The sequence below is a fragment of the Haematobia irritans genome, chromosome 1, assembly GCF_050003625.1.
Source record: "Haematobia irritans isolate KBUSLIRL chromosome 1, ASM5000362v1, whole genome shotgun sequence".
Taxonomy (NCBI): Eukaryota; Metazoa; Arthropoda; class Insecta; order Diptera; family Muscidae; genus Haematobia; species Haematobia irritans.
In genome coordinates, this window is record NC_134397.1 from 157,902,656 (window position 1) to 157,919,719 (window position 17,064).

General features: G+C 31.1%; 2 protein-coding genes across 3 annotated transcripts in view; one reads left to right on the forward strand and one right to left on the reverse strand.

Annotated features, from left to right (window-relative positions):
* The window catches only part of LOC142222077 (ATP-binding cassette sub-family G member 8), a gene marked incomplete in the record, with an annotated part of 132,533 nt that extends 120,160 nt beyond the window's left edge, over nucleotides 1-12,373 (reverse strand). Inside the window, 1 exon segment of the mRNA XM_075292023.1 lies at nucleotides 11,565-12,373.
* LOC142222078 (ATP-binding cassette sub-family G member 5) overlaps nucleotides 1-17,064 on the forward strand; it is a 115,501-nt gene that overhangs the window by 91,193 nt on the left and 7,244 nt on the right. Inside the window, exons 1-4 of one of the 2 annotated variants that reach the window (XM_075292024.1) lie at nucleotides 12,874-13,358; nucleotides 16,455-16,563; nucleotides 16,633-16,823; nucleotides 16,885-17,029. In XM_075292024.1, the coding sequence (XP_075148139.1) occupies nucleotides 13,299-13,358; nucleotides 16,455-16,563; nucleotides 16,633-16,823; nucleotides 16,885-17,029 (505 nt within the window). In that variant the 5' untranslated portion in view covers nucleotides 12,874-13,298. Of the gene's footprint in view, nucleotides 1-12,873; nucleotides 13,359-16,454; nucleotides 16,564-16,632; nucleotides 16,824-16,884; nucleotides 17,030-17,064 lie in introns of those variants that run through there. The other variant, XM_075292025.1, reaches the window with a different exon arrangement.

Genomic DNA, 17,064 nt, shown 5'->3' on the forward strand with positions numbered 1-17,064 from the left:
ATGATGATCGCTATAAAAGGGATCATGTAAAATATGATTAGTTTGGGTGAACATTTTCTTACCAAACATATTAGTACCAGGCCCGGCTGTCCATCCGTCCGTTCAATCGTTATCCTCGAGATAGAATTTGCTTCAATCTTTCGCAATATTGATACATGGGAGGGTATATGACTTTAGCCCTGACCAAACTTAGCGCAGTATTTATTCTCATATTTAGCCTCATATGAACCAATTATGTAACTTAAATAATTCGAGTTTTAAAGATGATGAACATCGTATGATTGAAATTTTAATTGTATCATGGGTTCGCATTTATTTTTATGGTACCAGTAATCAACGACCTTATAGAATTATATGCAGAAACCCTCCAGCCATCCATCCATCTCTCTTATACATTTGGCAAAATCCTTAATTTCAAATTTTATTTAAGACGCTTAATATCGCTGCAAAGAAAATACTTTACTATAGCACGAAGCCAAAAGAAAATGTCGCCCTAATCAATTTAGGGGTCATATTGCTTTATTGCGAAAACTCCCATACATTCTACCATTGTCGTCTCTGACATTTTTAGCCCATTCACCCATTTCTCATAATGACAGTGGCCTGTTCACACCAACATTTTCACCATAACGAAGAATGTCGCGTTACCATTTTTTTTGTTATCACCAGTCAGCAATGCCAACATACCGTTGGCGATGACGCCGGAAAAAGTGTAACACACGAAAAATGGTAGTGAGCTGTTTTCATTCTCGTGGGACTTATTTCTTTAACAACACACACACACATACACTCTCAAACGCACACTTTTGACACACTCACCCGTCCAAAAAACGCGTAAATAAACGCAAGGAAATTAGAGAAAAAAATTACAGTTAATACCAGTTCATGGCACACAAAAAACAAACGCTTCAAGAACCAAATTAAAAAAAAACGACGTTAAGAAAATAGTTAACTCAGCATTTGAAAATGAACTGAACGAAAATAATATCTCCTCAAACTCACTAATGAAGAAAGAACCCCGAAAAGAGTTATTTTTCCTCTTTTGGGTGTGGAAATTTCAAGATTCCAATTTTTTTGTTACTCTTCTACACTACCATGGCCAATGGCCACTTGCTTAACAACTCGTATGGCAATGTTCACAAACATCTTTCGTTATTACTATAAGCACACAGTGGGAGAACAGTTTTCCTATTTGGGTTAGGTCAAAGTTTCAGTCTAATATTGCAGATTTATCTCTGGATGGCTGTCTCCATTTAATTTTATTTTTTTTATTTTAGGACACAATCTTAAAAAGTTAATTGCTTTTATATGAAAGAAACTAAAGATCATAAACGTAAATATGCTATGATTTCTCTTTAAAATGCAACATCTATGATTTTATTATTTATATATTTACAATCAATATAGGTTTTATTATTATTATTTTTTAATATGGAATATGACATTGATTGCAATCTAGCGACGTAGCTTCTTTAAAATAAAACGATTTTAAGAAATCAGCCAACACTGAAAAAAGTTTACTTGGATCCAAAGATGTTGACCATCCCTTAAAAGGGTTTTGCTTTGATTCCATGAATGAATGATTGTGAAACCTGAATTTGAGGACAACGAGAAATTTCTTTAAAATCAAGATATTTGACATTAAATTAAACATTTGTTTCTTAAAGTTTAGGAAAGCAACCTTAGGTATTTTGGTCCCTTTGATAAAGTCGTATGTCTTTGAAGTAAAACAAGTTTTCCTTAAAGTAAAGAAAAATGTTTGACCCTCAAATTTGTGTGACCATACCCTTAGATTATAAATACAAATTGTAAAGGGTGATACGGTCAAAATTTGCTCAAGGGAAAACGCGTGTAAATCGGTGAAATCGTTTATTTAAAAAATCAAATTAAATTTCTTTTTCAAGTTCAATTACACTGAAAAAAAGCATACACGGTTCCAAAGATTTTGTCTTTACTTTAAAAAATTTGGTATTGATTCCGAGCCAAAGAAGCGGAGAATACAAGTAAGGATACTTTTAAGACACAATTCTCTTTTAAAATCGGGTTTTGTGTACTTGCTTCTAGGAAGCAAATTTTAATTTTTCGCTTTTTCAGCTTTTTTTCTTCATATGCTATCAAAGTCCTTTAAAAGTAAGTTAACGACGACTTTATTTTCCAAATTAAGACTCGACGTCTAGTAGAAATTATGCTGTGTTTAAAGTTAAAAAATAAAGTGTTGAAAAACATGTCCTATATTTGAACGATTTTTTGCTTTGTAGTCAAGATGCAAAAAGACAACAAATTTAAAGACAATTTCATTAAATTTAAAGATTTTTTCTAAATTATTAAAGTCAAGTTGACCTTAGCCCAAACATTTTTTCTTTCATGTTAAGATATCCATTTTTAAATCAAATCACTTAATTATAAGGACAATACGACTTCATTGAAAAGTTTATCGACCTTTGGTCAAGGAAAAAAACTTTATACTAGAGAAATGCGTCTTCTATGATAAGCAAAATTTGCATTCGTATTTTAAAGACATGAAATCTTTGACCTCACGACAATATTTTTTTCAGTGTAGTATAAAATTCAGGAAAAATATTCAGTTAGGCTTTCGCTTTTCCAAATCCGAATTGCCGGGCCTCACGCTTGACACCTGCCATCAGATTTTGTACAATCACCTTGTCCACCTTCTTCGCCGCAGAAAGCCAGTTTGCCTTGAACTTCTGCTCGTCCTTAGCAGTTTTTTGGTCTTCTTTAGGTTCCGCTTGACAATAGCCCTGTATTTCTCAATTGGGCGGAGCTCTGGCGTGTTGGGAGGGTTCTTGTCCTTGGGAACCACCTGCACGTTGTTGGCGGCGTACCACTCCATGGCCTTTTTACCGTAATGGCAAGATGCCAAATCCGGAGCAACATTCTACACACACACACCTTCAAAATGAGGGGTGTTCAGGTTTTTTAAATGCAAAATTGAAAGAAATACGTCAAGTTTATATTGACCAAATTTTGACCGTATCACCCTTTATCAGACACTTCAAAGTACACAATGTTTTCAGAAAAGACTTTAAATTCAAAACAAGTCTTAGCCTATATTTGAAGCTTTTTTATATTCTGTTAAATTAAAGATTATTTCTATATTTTTGGTTTTAAGTAAAAAGTTGTTTTCTTTACCTACAAAAAATACCTCACTTCAAAGACGTACGACTTTAACTGAGGAACGCAAATTTCTACATTTAAGTTAAATATAGTAAACTTTATTTTAATTAACATTTATTAAAAAAATTGTTTTTGATATTGTATTGCGTGTCTTAATCTTTTCTTATATTAGGTCAATATTTTTCAGAGCAATTTTAAATCTAGAATTTTGCTATTAGAATATATATTGATATATCACTAACGACGACATATCCAATTTATTTGTGAGCCAAAGTCTATATTTGGCCCCAAATTGGAAATGAAGCAGGACCCCACATTTGGGGTCCTTTTTCGTTTTGTATAAAACCCCCATGAACATGGAACCCAATGATAAAAATGAAGATAGACCCAAAAGAAAAAATTGGGGTCCATTCTCATAAAATAATTTTGAGTGTACCAAAATCGCGCAATTTTTGAAAAAAAAGTATATTTTGCTTTCATTTCTTCCCACTAATAAAAGTCCAAGTTGCGTAAATAGCGCTACAAATATCAAGAAAATTTTCGTATTTGTGTGTCATAAATGTGTTATAAATTCTTGTTGTCTACACGGACGAAAAAGACTATGTTTGGGTGTAAAAATTATATTTTTGGAACTCAAATTTTTTAACAATATTTTTAAGCAAGCATATAATGTTCATAAACTAGCATAAAATGTTTGGGACATATATGTTAATATGTTAGAACATATTATGTTTGGGACATAACATGTTTGTAAATATAATATGCTTAGATGCAAACATATATTAATTTAGAAATAGCCTATAAACATATATGTGTTTAGAAAGAGAGACCTAGAGAGTAAGCTGCAAGTAAAATAATGGAAGTAACCAATTGGCGTCTTAAAAATATATCCACACAAAGAAAATTTCATTAAAATTTTTTTCTACCAGTGTATGCCCTAAGGTGAAACATAATATGTTTGAACAATACAAACAATATTTTTTTGGACCAATCCTGAAAATATATATATGCTTGAAGCAAAATGTGTTTGGGGTATATGTTACAGGAGCGATTTTTTTGAGGGTGTAGTTCATAATTTCTTCATAATTCTGTGCTTAGTGTAGAATTTGTTAATTGAAATTGAGTTTTCCTTTTATGTTCCACTTTTGACAAGCAGTTCGCAGGTATAGATCAAAAACTACTTCATTGTTTTCCATTAATGAATTTATTAAAAATTTTTAATTGTAGTTATTATATTTGTATTTAACATAATAAAATAATAAAACCAAACTAATTATTTTGATTTCAAAACCAGCATACAAATGCAAACAAGCTTTAAAATTAAAAAAAAAAAAATAAAAAAACAATGCAATATGCATCTGTTAAACTCAAGAGATGACCCCATATCAAATGAAAACAGGCCCCAAAAAATTTTAGGGCCCATTATCATTATGCAGTAGAACTGCAAAAAATAAATGAAATGCGACCCCAAAAATGACCAAAATTTCGTTTCGCATATAATTAGTAGGGCACATTTTAATTAGACAAAGTGGGGCTCATTTTCATGGAGCCCATATTCATAGCGCCCTATATTTGAAGCTCTTTTAACTTTAATCAAGAGATTCCAAATATTCATCAATACCATTAATATTTCTTAACGCTTTCACTACCGAAATAAACCTAATGACAAAAACGTTAATTTTTCTTCAGTTTTTACTTGAACTAACATCATGTAGAACAAAAATTGTAATTTTGAGCACCTACTTTAATTTTCGTAAGCCAAATCGCCTTACGAAAATAAATGGTATTTGGCATATAATATATTTCGAAGTGTGAGAAAAAATACAAACAAGAACACGGAAAGATATCAGCAATAGTTTTTGTATGAATGTCCATTTACTAGAGGCTAACATTTTAGTGTTCACCAATATGGAAAATATTTATAGCTTATTTAGATTAAAACATCTACTTTAACCCTTAAATGCACAAGGTTACCGATTCCTCCGGAAAAATATATAATATGCAAAATGGTAAATAAAGAGCGTTTGCATACCACATTTAAAAAAAATATGTGTTTTTTGAAAAAAAAAACAAACAAAAAAATGTGGTTATATCTTAAAAACTACGGTGAGAATTAAATTAAGTTTGTATTTACAAATCAACAATTTTTAGTATAGAATAAAGATATGTTTACACTACACAGCCAACCAACATTACTTTCATCTCTGGTAAATGTTATTTAACATCCAATTTGTAGTTTTGTAAATTTTTGGTCAAAATTTGATTTTTAATGTTACTACAGATTACTCAGAAGTACAACGAATTTTTCGGAAACACATATTTGTAGAAATAGTGCTATAATGGAATAAATACAACAAACTTCATTTCATAGAATTCGGTTAAAATTTTAAGTCGTAAGAATTTTTTCTGGTTGTATTTTAAAGGATACAGTGCGTATTTAAGGGTTAAAATAAGATCGATCAATAAATCGAAACAATGTAGGGAAATAAAGTTTAGTGTCGTTTTCGAATGTCATCCTAAGTGGACATCGGTAGCCAAAGGGTTAACGCCGAATATGTTTCTCCTAAAAATAGGAACTTTTATTTTAGTTTAAATAAATTTAATAAGTACACACATTTCAAAGAAAAAAATTAAGACAAAGAACAATTTAATTAAGTTAATTAATTTTTTTTATTGATATCTTTTTTTAATATTGAGTAAATAAGCTGTCATATTAAGAAAATTTAATTTAAAATTTTTTTGAACATTGTTCTAAGCCGCAGCTTATTATTTCAGGCTCACTGAGACTATTCAGTCCACTGTGATACCACAGGGATGAATTTCGCTCTTGTCACTGAGCACTGCCCTATTCCATGTTTAGCTCAATGATAAGGGACCTCCTGTCTAGTCGAAACTTTTTGGAGTTTGTCGAAACGGGAATTGAACCCATGCCCCATTTTTACGCAAGGCGGGCATGCTAACCATTGTACCAGGGTTGCTCCCAAATTAATCTTAAGAATCGTCTTTGAATATGCACTCTTCATTTAAAGGTGTGTATCTTTCAAGTAAAAGTGGAAAGAAATAATTCTTAAATTGATGTAAATTGAAGTTTTTAAATCCATAATTAACCTTCTATATTGAGGTCCAATCCAACCTTTTTGGGAGTTTACATCAAAGATTGGTTTGATGTAGCAAATGTACGATTAGATATACAGCCAATTTTATAATTTACAATTGATAAAATTTAATTTGGCTTTCAATGGAAGGATTTTTACTTTCGTCGTCCAAATATTGCCCATGGAGGTTAAAATCGGTCATCTATTTGTTGTTCGGAAGATTTTCATAATAGTCAGTTCGCACGAGTAAAAGTTATTCAAATTAGTTAAAAAGATTTCCAATTTTACGAAACATCTCCCATTGTCAACCTTCGGCGTTAAGATTGTACAATGAACCATCGGAAGAGGAAGAAAAAGCCAGCCAGATAGAACAACACGGGACAGGGCATGTGAGTTTGGTTTATTACAAATTCAAAAGTTTTCATTTTACTATTGGTGCTGGTACTGGCACTGATCTTGATGCCATAGCACAGCCATCACAAATATTCAGGCCTCTGAAAAGATGTGAATGAACGCATGCTTAGAGTCTGGTCTTGGTTTTACCTTATATAAAGGTGTTGCCTGTCGGCATTTTTTTCTTGGTATTTATTTGTTAGCTATTGTTGTTGTGATTATGATGTGTGTCTTCAGGTCTAGCTGCCGGGTTTTCTATTTGATTTTCTAATCGACGAGATGGTGTTAGGGCAGATAAGAGTTTTGAAGGTTTCGTTAGCTTTTAAGACCGTCGTATTTCCCCCCATTTGATCTCTCAGAACAGGTGTATACTCGAAGTATATACCATTGTATTTGTTGTAAATACAAACATTGTTATGGTTTTTCAATTAGACATTTTTTTCAATTCTTTTACTTTTAACACTGGTTTGCTAATGAAATGCGCATATATGATTTGACTTCTTTTCTTTTGTGGAGCTTATTAATTTATTAGAATATTTTAAATTTTTTAAAGTAAATACCATCAAACCAACGAAAAGAAAAAGTTGTCATGTCCCACTAAAATATAGGTGTGGGCTCTTTTGTGAATATTCAATGGGTCATGCATATTGATTTGCTATATGAAAGCATTCGAAAAATTTGAAATTTTTTTAATCTTTGGATAAACGTGCTACGGGAAATTTTATGAGTGGTATATTACTGAGAGACTATCAATATTATAATATTACAAAAATATTTACATGCAAATAAATTCAATTCAAAATTAAGGTGTTATGATTGTGTATTTTTATGCTACAGATTATAATTAACAAAATAAATCCCACTAGATTTTAGATGACAATATCTTAACTCAATGTGATATGAACATAGATAGGAATCCCACAGTCTCAATTTAATGTCCCAAACATTTTGTTTTTCGTAAAAAAAAATTAATTAAATTTACGAAATTAACTAAAAGTTAAGACAAAAACCATTGGCCTAAATAATGGCCATTTTAACCATACAGTTGTTCATTCTTACTATTTTTGGGAATCGTAGGAAATATTTTTCTGCTTTAGTTCACATTAAAATTATGTGTACGGTTATTGAACATTATACGCATGTTTAGTTCATAAAATGTTTGAGATATACTTGGGATAAGGAAGTTTTTATTCTGCTGTGGAAATTTTCAAAAAATAAATAAATAAATTTAACTACAAACACCGTGGTGCAATAGTTAGCTTGCCCGACTTGCATACACAGGGTCGTGGGTTCAAACCCAGTTTCGACCAAACAACAAAAAGTTTTTCAGTGGTTGGATTTTCCCACCTCAGTAATGCTGGTCACATACAATAGGGATGCAAAAGTCGGAAATCAACATTTCAACCAATCTTATTTTTTTTTAAATGTCGAAGACGACTATTTGTAATCTCTTTTGCTTTTTTTGTATAATCGAGTCAAATCGACCAATTGAACATTTACGTTGGCGAAAATCGATTAATCGAGTTTTACTTAAAAAATGGGAAGGGTGAATTGAAAGTTAAATGTAATTTATATCTTTTTATGCTGACAACTCATAAAAAGTCGAAAGTTACGACATCAGAAATCGGAAGAGCGACTCCAAAAATAATAAGTGCAAAATTAAAAAATCAAATTTTAAAATTTTCTTAAATGGTGATACGGTCAAAATTTGGTCAATATAAACTTGACGTATTTCTTTCAATTTTGCATTTAAAAAAACTGAACACCCCTCATTTTGAAGATGTGTGTGTGTAGAATGTTGCACCTATTTTGATTTTGGAATTCAATCTTCAGTTGTCAAAATGCCGTCCAAGCAAAATTTTGCTCGCGCATCGCGAAAATCCGAGCTACTCGCACGCAAAGCTGGCAAAATCGCTAAAAGTTGCCAAATCAACCGTTACAAATGTAATTAAAGTGTTTGGGGAACGTTTGTCGACAGCCAGGAAGTCTGGATCGGGGGAAATCGAAAACCGGAAGCCGCTGAGACGACAAAGAGAGTTGCCGGTAGTTTCAAGCGAAACCCTAACCTCTCTATCCGAGATGCCGCAAAAAAGCTGGGTGTATCGTCTACAACCGTGCATCGAGCCAAGAAACGAACCGGACTATCGACTTACAAGAAGGTAGTTACTCCAAATCGCGATTATAAACAAAATACGACGGCCAAAGCGCGATCCCGGAGGCTGTACACGACGATGCTGACGAAGTTTGACTGCGTGGTAATGGACGACGAAACCTACGTCAAAGCCGACTACAAGCAGCTTCCGGGACAGGAGTTTTATACGGCAAAAGGAAGGGGAAAGGTAGCAGATATTTTCAAGCACATAAAACTGTCAAAGTTCGCAAAGAAAAATCTGGTTTGGCAAGCCATATGTACCTGTGGCTTGAAAAGCAGCATTTTCATAGCTTCCGGGACTGTCAACCAAGAAATTTACGCGAAAGAGTGTTTGAATAAACGTCTGCTGCCTTTCCTGAAGAAACACGGTTGTTCCGTACTATTTTGGCCGGATTTGGCATCTTGCCATTACGGTAAAAAGGCCATGGAGTGGTACGCCGCCAACAACGTGCAGGTGGTTCCCAATGACAAGAACCCTCCCAACACGCCAGAGCTCCGCCCAATTGAGAAATACTGGGCTATTGTCAAGCGGAACCTAAAGAAGACCAAAAAAACTGCTAAGGACGAGCAGCAGTTCAAGGCAAACTGGCTTTCTGCGGCGAAGAAGGTGGACAAGGTGGCTGTACAAAATCTGATGGCAGGTGTCAAACGTGAGGCCCGGCAATTCGGATTTGGAAAAGCGAAAGCCTAACTGAATATTTTTCCTGAATTTTATACTAATTGAACTTGAAAAAGAAATTTAATGTGATTTTTTAAATAAACGATTTCACCGATTTACACGCGTTTTCCCTTGACCAAATTTTGACCGTATCACCCTTTATGTCGAAACAGGGTATTTTTCAATCTTAGAATAAATCTGAAAGCCGACTTTTTGATTATAATCCATATTATATACTTGTGTGAAATGTTTAAAATTTAATGAATGTCACAAACGCTTAAAAATGCTTAAACAAAAAAAAAAAAAAGAAAATGCCAAAATGAAATCAAACAAAATGAGTTAAACGTAAAATCAGTTTAGAAAATGATTAAAAACGTTTACATTTTAATTAAAATATTAATAATGCCAATATAAATTGTTAATTGAAATATTTCCAATTGCAAATGTTCCAAATAAAAATTGATCTGTGATTATAATTGGAAAATTAAAAAAAAAATATAAACTCTTATAAAATTACAAGAACATTATTTCATCTAAAGGCAAAATTAAATAGTTAATTGAAATCAATTAAATTTGTAATCGAGCCAATTAAAAAACTAATTGAAATAGGAAATAGTTTTCTTGTAATTTTAAAGGAGTTTACACTTTCTTATAAATTTCCCAATCATAATTGTAATTTACTCGTAATATTTCTGGAAATTCAATTAAAATAATTTAATTGATTTAACGTAGTTTTTAATTTAATTATATCAACTAATAATTAATTAATAACAATATAAATTTTTAATTGAAATATTTCCAATTGAAAATGTTCCAAATAAAAATTGAACTGTGATTATAATTGGAAAATTCAAAAAAAAAAAATATTAACCCTTATAAAATTACAAGAACTTTTTTTCATCTAAAGGCAAAATTAAATAGTTAATTGAAATCAATTAAATTTGTAATCGAGCCAATTGAAAAATTAATTGAAAGAGGAAATAGTTTTCTTGTAATTTTAAAGGAGTTTATACTTTCTTATGAATTTCCCAATCATAATTGTAATTTAATATTTCTGGAAATTCAATTAAAATAATTTAATTGATTTAACGCAGTTTTTAATTAATAAATTAATTGTATCAATTAATAACATTTAATTAATTAAATTAGTTGTATCAATAAATTTATTAATTGCAGTTGGTAATTTATACTATTATTTCTTTGATTTATTTTATTTAAATATTAAGTTATTAAAATAATCATTATTTTTATTAAAATATTAATTATTAATTAATAAAAAAATTATGAATTTCTAATTGACGTTTTCAACTTTTTAATTTGAAATATTTTTTCTGTGTATTTATTTATTAAAATAATCTAAATATGAAAACAATAAATTATACTTTCTTATGAATTCCCCAATCATAATTATTATTTAATAATTAATGAACCAATGTATTATGTACACAGAAAAAAATATCACCAAAATTTTTCCAATTAAAATTTAATATTTCTGGAAATTCAATTAAAAGAATTTAATTGATTTAACGTATTTTTTTAATTATAAAATTAATTGTATCAATAATTAATTAATAATACTTAATTAATTAAATTAATTGTATCAATTAATTTTTTAATTGCCGTTCGTAATTGATACTATCATTTCATTGATTGAAAGCATTTAAAAAAAATTATTTTTTTTTTAATTTAAATATTAATTATTAATTGAAATAATCATCCTTATTATTAAAATACTAATTATTAATTAATATTTTAATTAAAAATATTCAATAATTTTAAAAGTTATGTATCAGTTAATTTTCTATTTGACGTTTTAAACTTTTTAATTGGAAATATTTTTTCTGTGTATTAATTTATACAATAATTTAAATATGAATATAAGAAAATATAAATAAGTATTTGTAACTAGATAAATGGTGGGTAATAAAAAAAATCACTTTCATTAACGGACGCTGCTAAAACGTGAGCGCCCTTTACGAATTTTTCTTGTCTTCTGTTTTTGATGTTCATTAGAGGCAATGGGTACTTATGTCTATAAACGCAAAAAATATTCCATTTAAAGTTCATTCAGTTTGTTGGAATTAGTGATTAAAATTATTTTCTCAAGAAAGAACAGTCATTTGTGACTTACCAAGAGTTTATCATAAAATTGGTATTTCCGTTTCTTTGTTGCTGAACAAATAACACCTTGGATGCATTAAACAAAACCAAAAACAAAGACGAGCTATTTATTGCATGCAATCATAAAATATTCTTATTACTTTTAGCAGGTTTCTTAAGATGAGATTTCATTCCATATGGGCCCGTGTTTATTTATTTAAAATTCAAATCAATTTACACACCTTTACACTTAGCAAATACATACATAGGTATGAAGAACTATTTCTTTTGCTGATTTGTATTCTAAAACTTTCGTTAAATCTTGGTATTTTCGTCTTGCAAAGAAAAAATTCTATAGAGAAACTTATTACACGCGCACAATAGAGTATAAATCGATGGACGGACGGATGAATAGAATAAGCACAGCGAAAAAAGTTAAAAAGCGAAACGGATAAAACACTGGTATAGATACAAACAACAAGAATAGACAAATACGCGTTTTTTGCTATGCTTCTTTTTTTTTTTTTTAGTAATTTTTGCTTGGCACAAAGGGTTATCAAACAAAAAGTGGGGATAGAGAGCGACAACGAAGGAATTAGACACTAAAATTCACAAAATTTCTTTTAGTTTAGGGCCTTTGTACACCAAACAGATTTTATAAAACTTTTCTATAATTGATTGGATACATTATTTCTTTCTAATTGGTTAGTTTACTTTTCGAATGAACTGTGTTTGTTGAACTTATATTTTCTCCTTCTTAATTCCAATTTGGTATTTGTTTAATTTTTAAGCGGACTGCGCCGTGCGCAGTTTAGTGTTTGGAATGACCAACGTGTTTAAACTCTCTCCGTATACTGAACTTGGCCTCTGACGCCATCTTAGCCAGAGCCAGACTTGGTATGATACCAAAATTCCAGTGGATGCAAAGTGAGTTCTAATAAAAGTGTGAGAGTATCAAAAGAGAGTGAGAAGGCAAAGAGAATGAGATATATAAACAGTTTAATTTTTCATTTGGTATTTTTATTTAAATCGACTTATTAATATATTTTTTTTTTTCTCATAAATAATATAATGTTGAAAATATTTTGTTTTTATTTATAAATGTAAATGCCATGTAAATTAAAAATATTGTATTTTTTCCAAATTAATTTACCAAACTTTTTCATCTGGCAATACCTTGTTGTGTTCATAACGAATTGATTGCTCAAGTCTCTCTTTCTCCCTCTCTCTTGCCAATTGGAAATTGAGTCTTAACCACATTTAACATTCCATTGTATTTGTGGCTCTGAGACCATTACCAATAAAAATTTCAGTTTCATAGTCAGTTTGCGCTGAGCGTTAAAAGAGTTTGGACGTGTTTGAATTTGTTAAAGATAAATTCGCGCTGGGTGTTTCCACAATAGATGTGATCTCAATTGCTCATAGCCTCTTTAAAGAAGAAAGAAACAAAGCGACTCCAATAATATATAGAAAATAGTGGCGAAGAGAGTGCGAGAGAGGAATGAATAAGAAGAGCAAGTGTAAAAGCAAACAATCCACAAGTTGATTTGTTTCTTTGTTGTTCTTGTGTTTGAGTTCATACACAAACACCTGTGTAAATGTAGTGTAAAAGAGAACTAACAAAACATCGAATTGTTTTTTTTTGTATAAACAAACATAAGCCGCTAAAAAAAAACAAAAACAAAATATATCAACCCATAAAGAATTTTACTATTTTGCCGTAATTAAAGGGAGTCACTATACGAAGTAAAAATATAATTTTGATATGAAAATGATTGGCAGCGATTATGTGTTGGAAGCTCACAATATTTTTCACACCACCGAGGTCAGTTTATCATCCAACGAAATTAGAAATAAATAAATAATAAATAAATTACATATACAAGGAGAGTGTTATTTCATATAAAATTTATCATGCTTAAGTGTAATCATCCAAAGCATTAACCATTCTGTTGAATTGAATGTTGTACATGTCTTAAGTCTTAGGTTCTCTTAGGAAAACGAACATTGTTTGTGTCTTAAGTCTTTCTATTCCTTGATGTTTAAATGTATGTGTCCTAAGTCTTTGTCTATTGTGCATTAAATATTTGCTTTTGTATTCCTTCCAATGGGGAATTATTGTAAAAACTCAACTTGTTCAAGAAATTTTCTTGTAATTAAGAACTTTTATGAAAATGCTCTCTCATATATTTTATTTTCTCATGAAATCACAAGGGAAGATTCATAATTATGATGCGTTTCCTATAAAGCATTCACGATTATTTTAAAAAATCGTTGATATAATAGGCCAAGTATAGTGACAGTCCGTTATTTTTGGCTCACTTATGGCGATTTCGATTGGGGAAAAAGTGAAATTGATTGCAATATACGAAGGACTCTGTCATAGCTTTTGAGTCGTGTATCTCTCACAATGTTATGAATTACCAATAACTTTGGAATGACACTATCATTTGGGCGAAAATACAATGAGGGAATAAGTAGTGTAACACCAAGGCAACATATTTTTTTGCGAAACGAAATCGCCCTTAGACTATTCAATTCACCATAAGTCGTGCACTTTTGTCTTATGAGTGATTGTTGGCCGATTATATGGTTAGCTCAATGACAAGGGACTTACTTTTTTTAGTCGAGTCCAAACGGCGTTTCACTATAGAAGCATTGAAACATTGGGAAAAGTAAGCAGTATTACTGACAGAGTGTACTCCACCGCTGAAAAAGTTTTTGATGTTTGGTCGAAACTGGAATTAAAATATGTCTGCGTGTAATGTGTAAAAATTTTTACTAGCTTTTTTCTACACTCAGAAAACAGTGAACCTACCAAGAGGACAATTTTTGCAAATTTAAAAAAAGTTTGGTTAATATTAGATAATTTTAACAAAATTGTACTACAAACGATAATTTTACAAAATTAAGTAAATATTTTTCGACAAATTTAAGAAAATTTTTTAGACAAAATTATTTTTTTTTTTCACTTGTTAAAGAAAATTTCGAAATTTTAAGGAAAAAATTGTAGTTCAAAATTGCAAAAATGTCTTTAGTACCATACAAAGTTCATGATGGCATATTGGAAAAATTTACAAATTCTGGGATATTGGTAAAATTTTGAAATTCTGAACTATTTTGTGGGAGACAGGAATTAAGTAAGGCTTTATTTATGTATAATGTTTTCCTCTTTTTCTGGTTCATTTAACTAACGTACACAAAAAATTGTTAAAGTCAAGTCAAGAAAACTTTCTCAAAACATAATGATTCCATGAAATAAAATAGAATAAAATTGGCTTTAGTGTCATATAGAGTTCCATTTTTTTTTTTCGAGTTCATATAGGGTTCACTTTTCTTGAGTCTAGGGCCTTTTTACATACTGATCAGTCCTAATTTCACGGATATGACCTCAATGAACGCCATGTCCTTTTGTTCTCTTGCTCGTACCGCCCAGTTATCTGTTATCGTCCAGTTATCTAATGCTATATTGTCGATTATGAATCCACAGATGTTGAACTTCCCTTATCAATTAATGCTGTCCTTTTCTATGTTAAGCTCGATGATAAGGATCCTCGTTTTGTCCAGTATTACTCAGAACATTAACATTATTTACGGTAATATGTTCAGGTCTTATTATAAACAGGGCAGTATTGGTTATTGCTGTTTATGGACTTGTTTTGGTGCTAAGGCATTTCAGACATTGAGTTAATTCCCGGAGTTCCACTTGCTGTGATCTACCAGAAAAAATAAGATCTGCGAGCATTTTCTTTTTGGCTACCTCTCTTCTTTGTCGATGACACTTACTAACACAGCATTTGCTAGAATTGGCCTACACTAATAGAAAAAATTACGTTCCATAGTCGTGAACGGACGGTGACAAAATGAAACGGAAACGTTCACAAAAAATCAAAACGGAATGTTCACAATTTCGTCCACGGGCGTTCTCGATTTCATGAACGGCATTCGCTTTTCTTTGGCTATGAAAAGTCTTAAAATAATCGTTAGACGTTATTATGGCAACTCCTTCGTTGGTGCAATGTGCTAAGACGACTGTTAATGCGTATGGTGCAGAAAACACAGGTTCAAGTCACGCAAGCGGAAATCTTTTTTTAATTTTGTTTATATAGTCGTAACCATAACGTTTTCAGATCATGAACGCTGGTTGTTGTTTTGACAACGCATGGTATCATAATATCGCTGTCAGCTTGACACCGCCCGTTCACAGTTTGACACCATATGTGTGTTGATTCACTATCATGAACGAATCGTTTTTAAATGAGCACGCCGTGCATGATTTTTTCTATGAGTGTATTTGAGTTCTCGTAGATATTATTCAGTGTAACGTCTATGGTTTCAGGTCAATTTTGAAAGTTCCGCATCAATAAATTTTTTAATTGTATCAATTAATTTTTTAATTGTAATTGAGGTCCATTAATTTTTTTATTGATACTATCATTTCTGCGACATTTCAATTAAAAAATTAATTAGATCAATTAATTTCGTGATTGGATCAGAAAATGTTTTTTTGTGTTACCTGAAAATATTCTAAGCATTCGATAAGAGCTGAAAATAGCAGCTAAGTGCTATCTATCTCATTTTGTAGAAGTATCGAAAATATTCTAACAGGTACGGCAACTTCTTGTTCTGCTCAACTTCAACTGATCATCACATATCGCGGGAATATGATTCCATGAAGAGCATTTGCCTATAATTGATTGATTTAAGTCTGTTTCCCATATCACTCATCGTAACGGTCGGGGTAGGTTTATAGCAAAAATTTATTTATCCTCGATTTCTTAGTAATGCCATACAGCTGATTGTATAACAATTTCCAAAAATTCAATTTCACCGTATCTTATTGTATTCTCTGGACTGCATAATAAATTAACTTCATTGCAAATATCGTATACATTTCTATACAATCTTTTATATTAAACAGGTTGATGGTGGTGGTTGTTTTAATGGAGCCGGTAGTTCAGCTTTAGTTCTAAAAGGCGTGAATTTAACTGTTCACAGTGGTGAAGTCATGGCTATATTGGGTTCGAAAGGTGAGTAATAAGTTATTTAAACAAAATTCTATCTTATCTAATTGGAATCCTGGCAAATTTTTCTATTAGGCAGTGGAAAACGTGCACTTTTGGATGTTATTGCCCGTAGAGCTGAAGGTTCAACGAGAGGTCAAGTTTTACTTAATGGTTCGCCATTGACAAAGGCTTTGTTTCAACAACGATGTGGTTATGTTACACAATCATGCACTTTTATACCAGGATTAACAGTTGCTCAAACCCTACACTATACTCCTACAATAGTGAGTTTACTTTGTTAGCATTATTGTTGTAGTGAAAACTAATCAATTTTTATTTTTTTAGCTTTCAGGATATTTAAAAAGCTCAAAAGTGCGTCAAGTATTAGCCGATTTGGCTTTATCACAGGTTGCTCACAAACGTGTTGAATATTTGAATATTAGTGAAGCCAGACGATTATCAATTGGCATACAATTGGTGAGAGATCCAGGTAAGAAAGCAGTAGCAATGGGCTTTTATTATTGG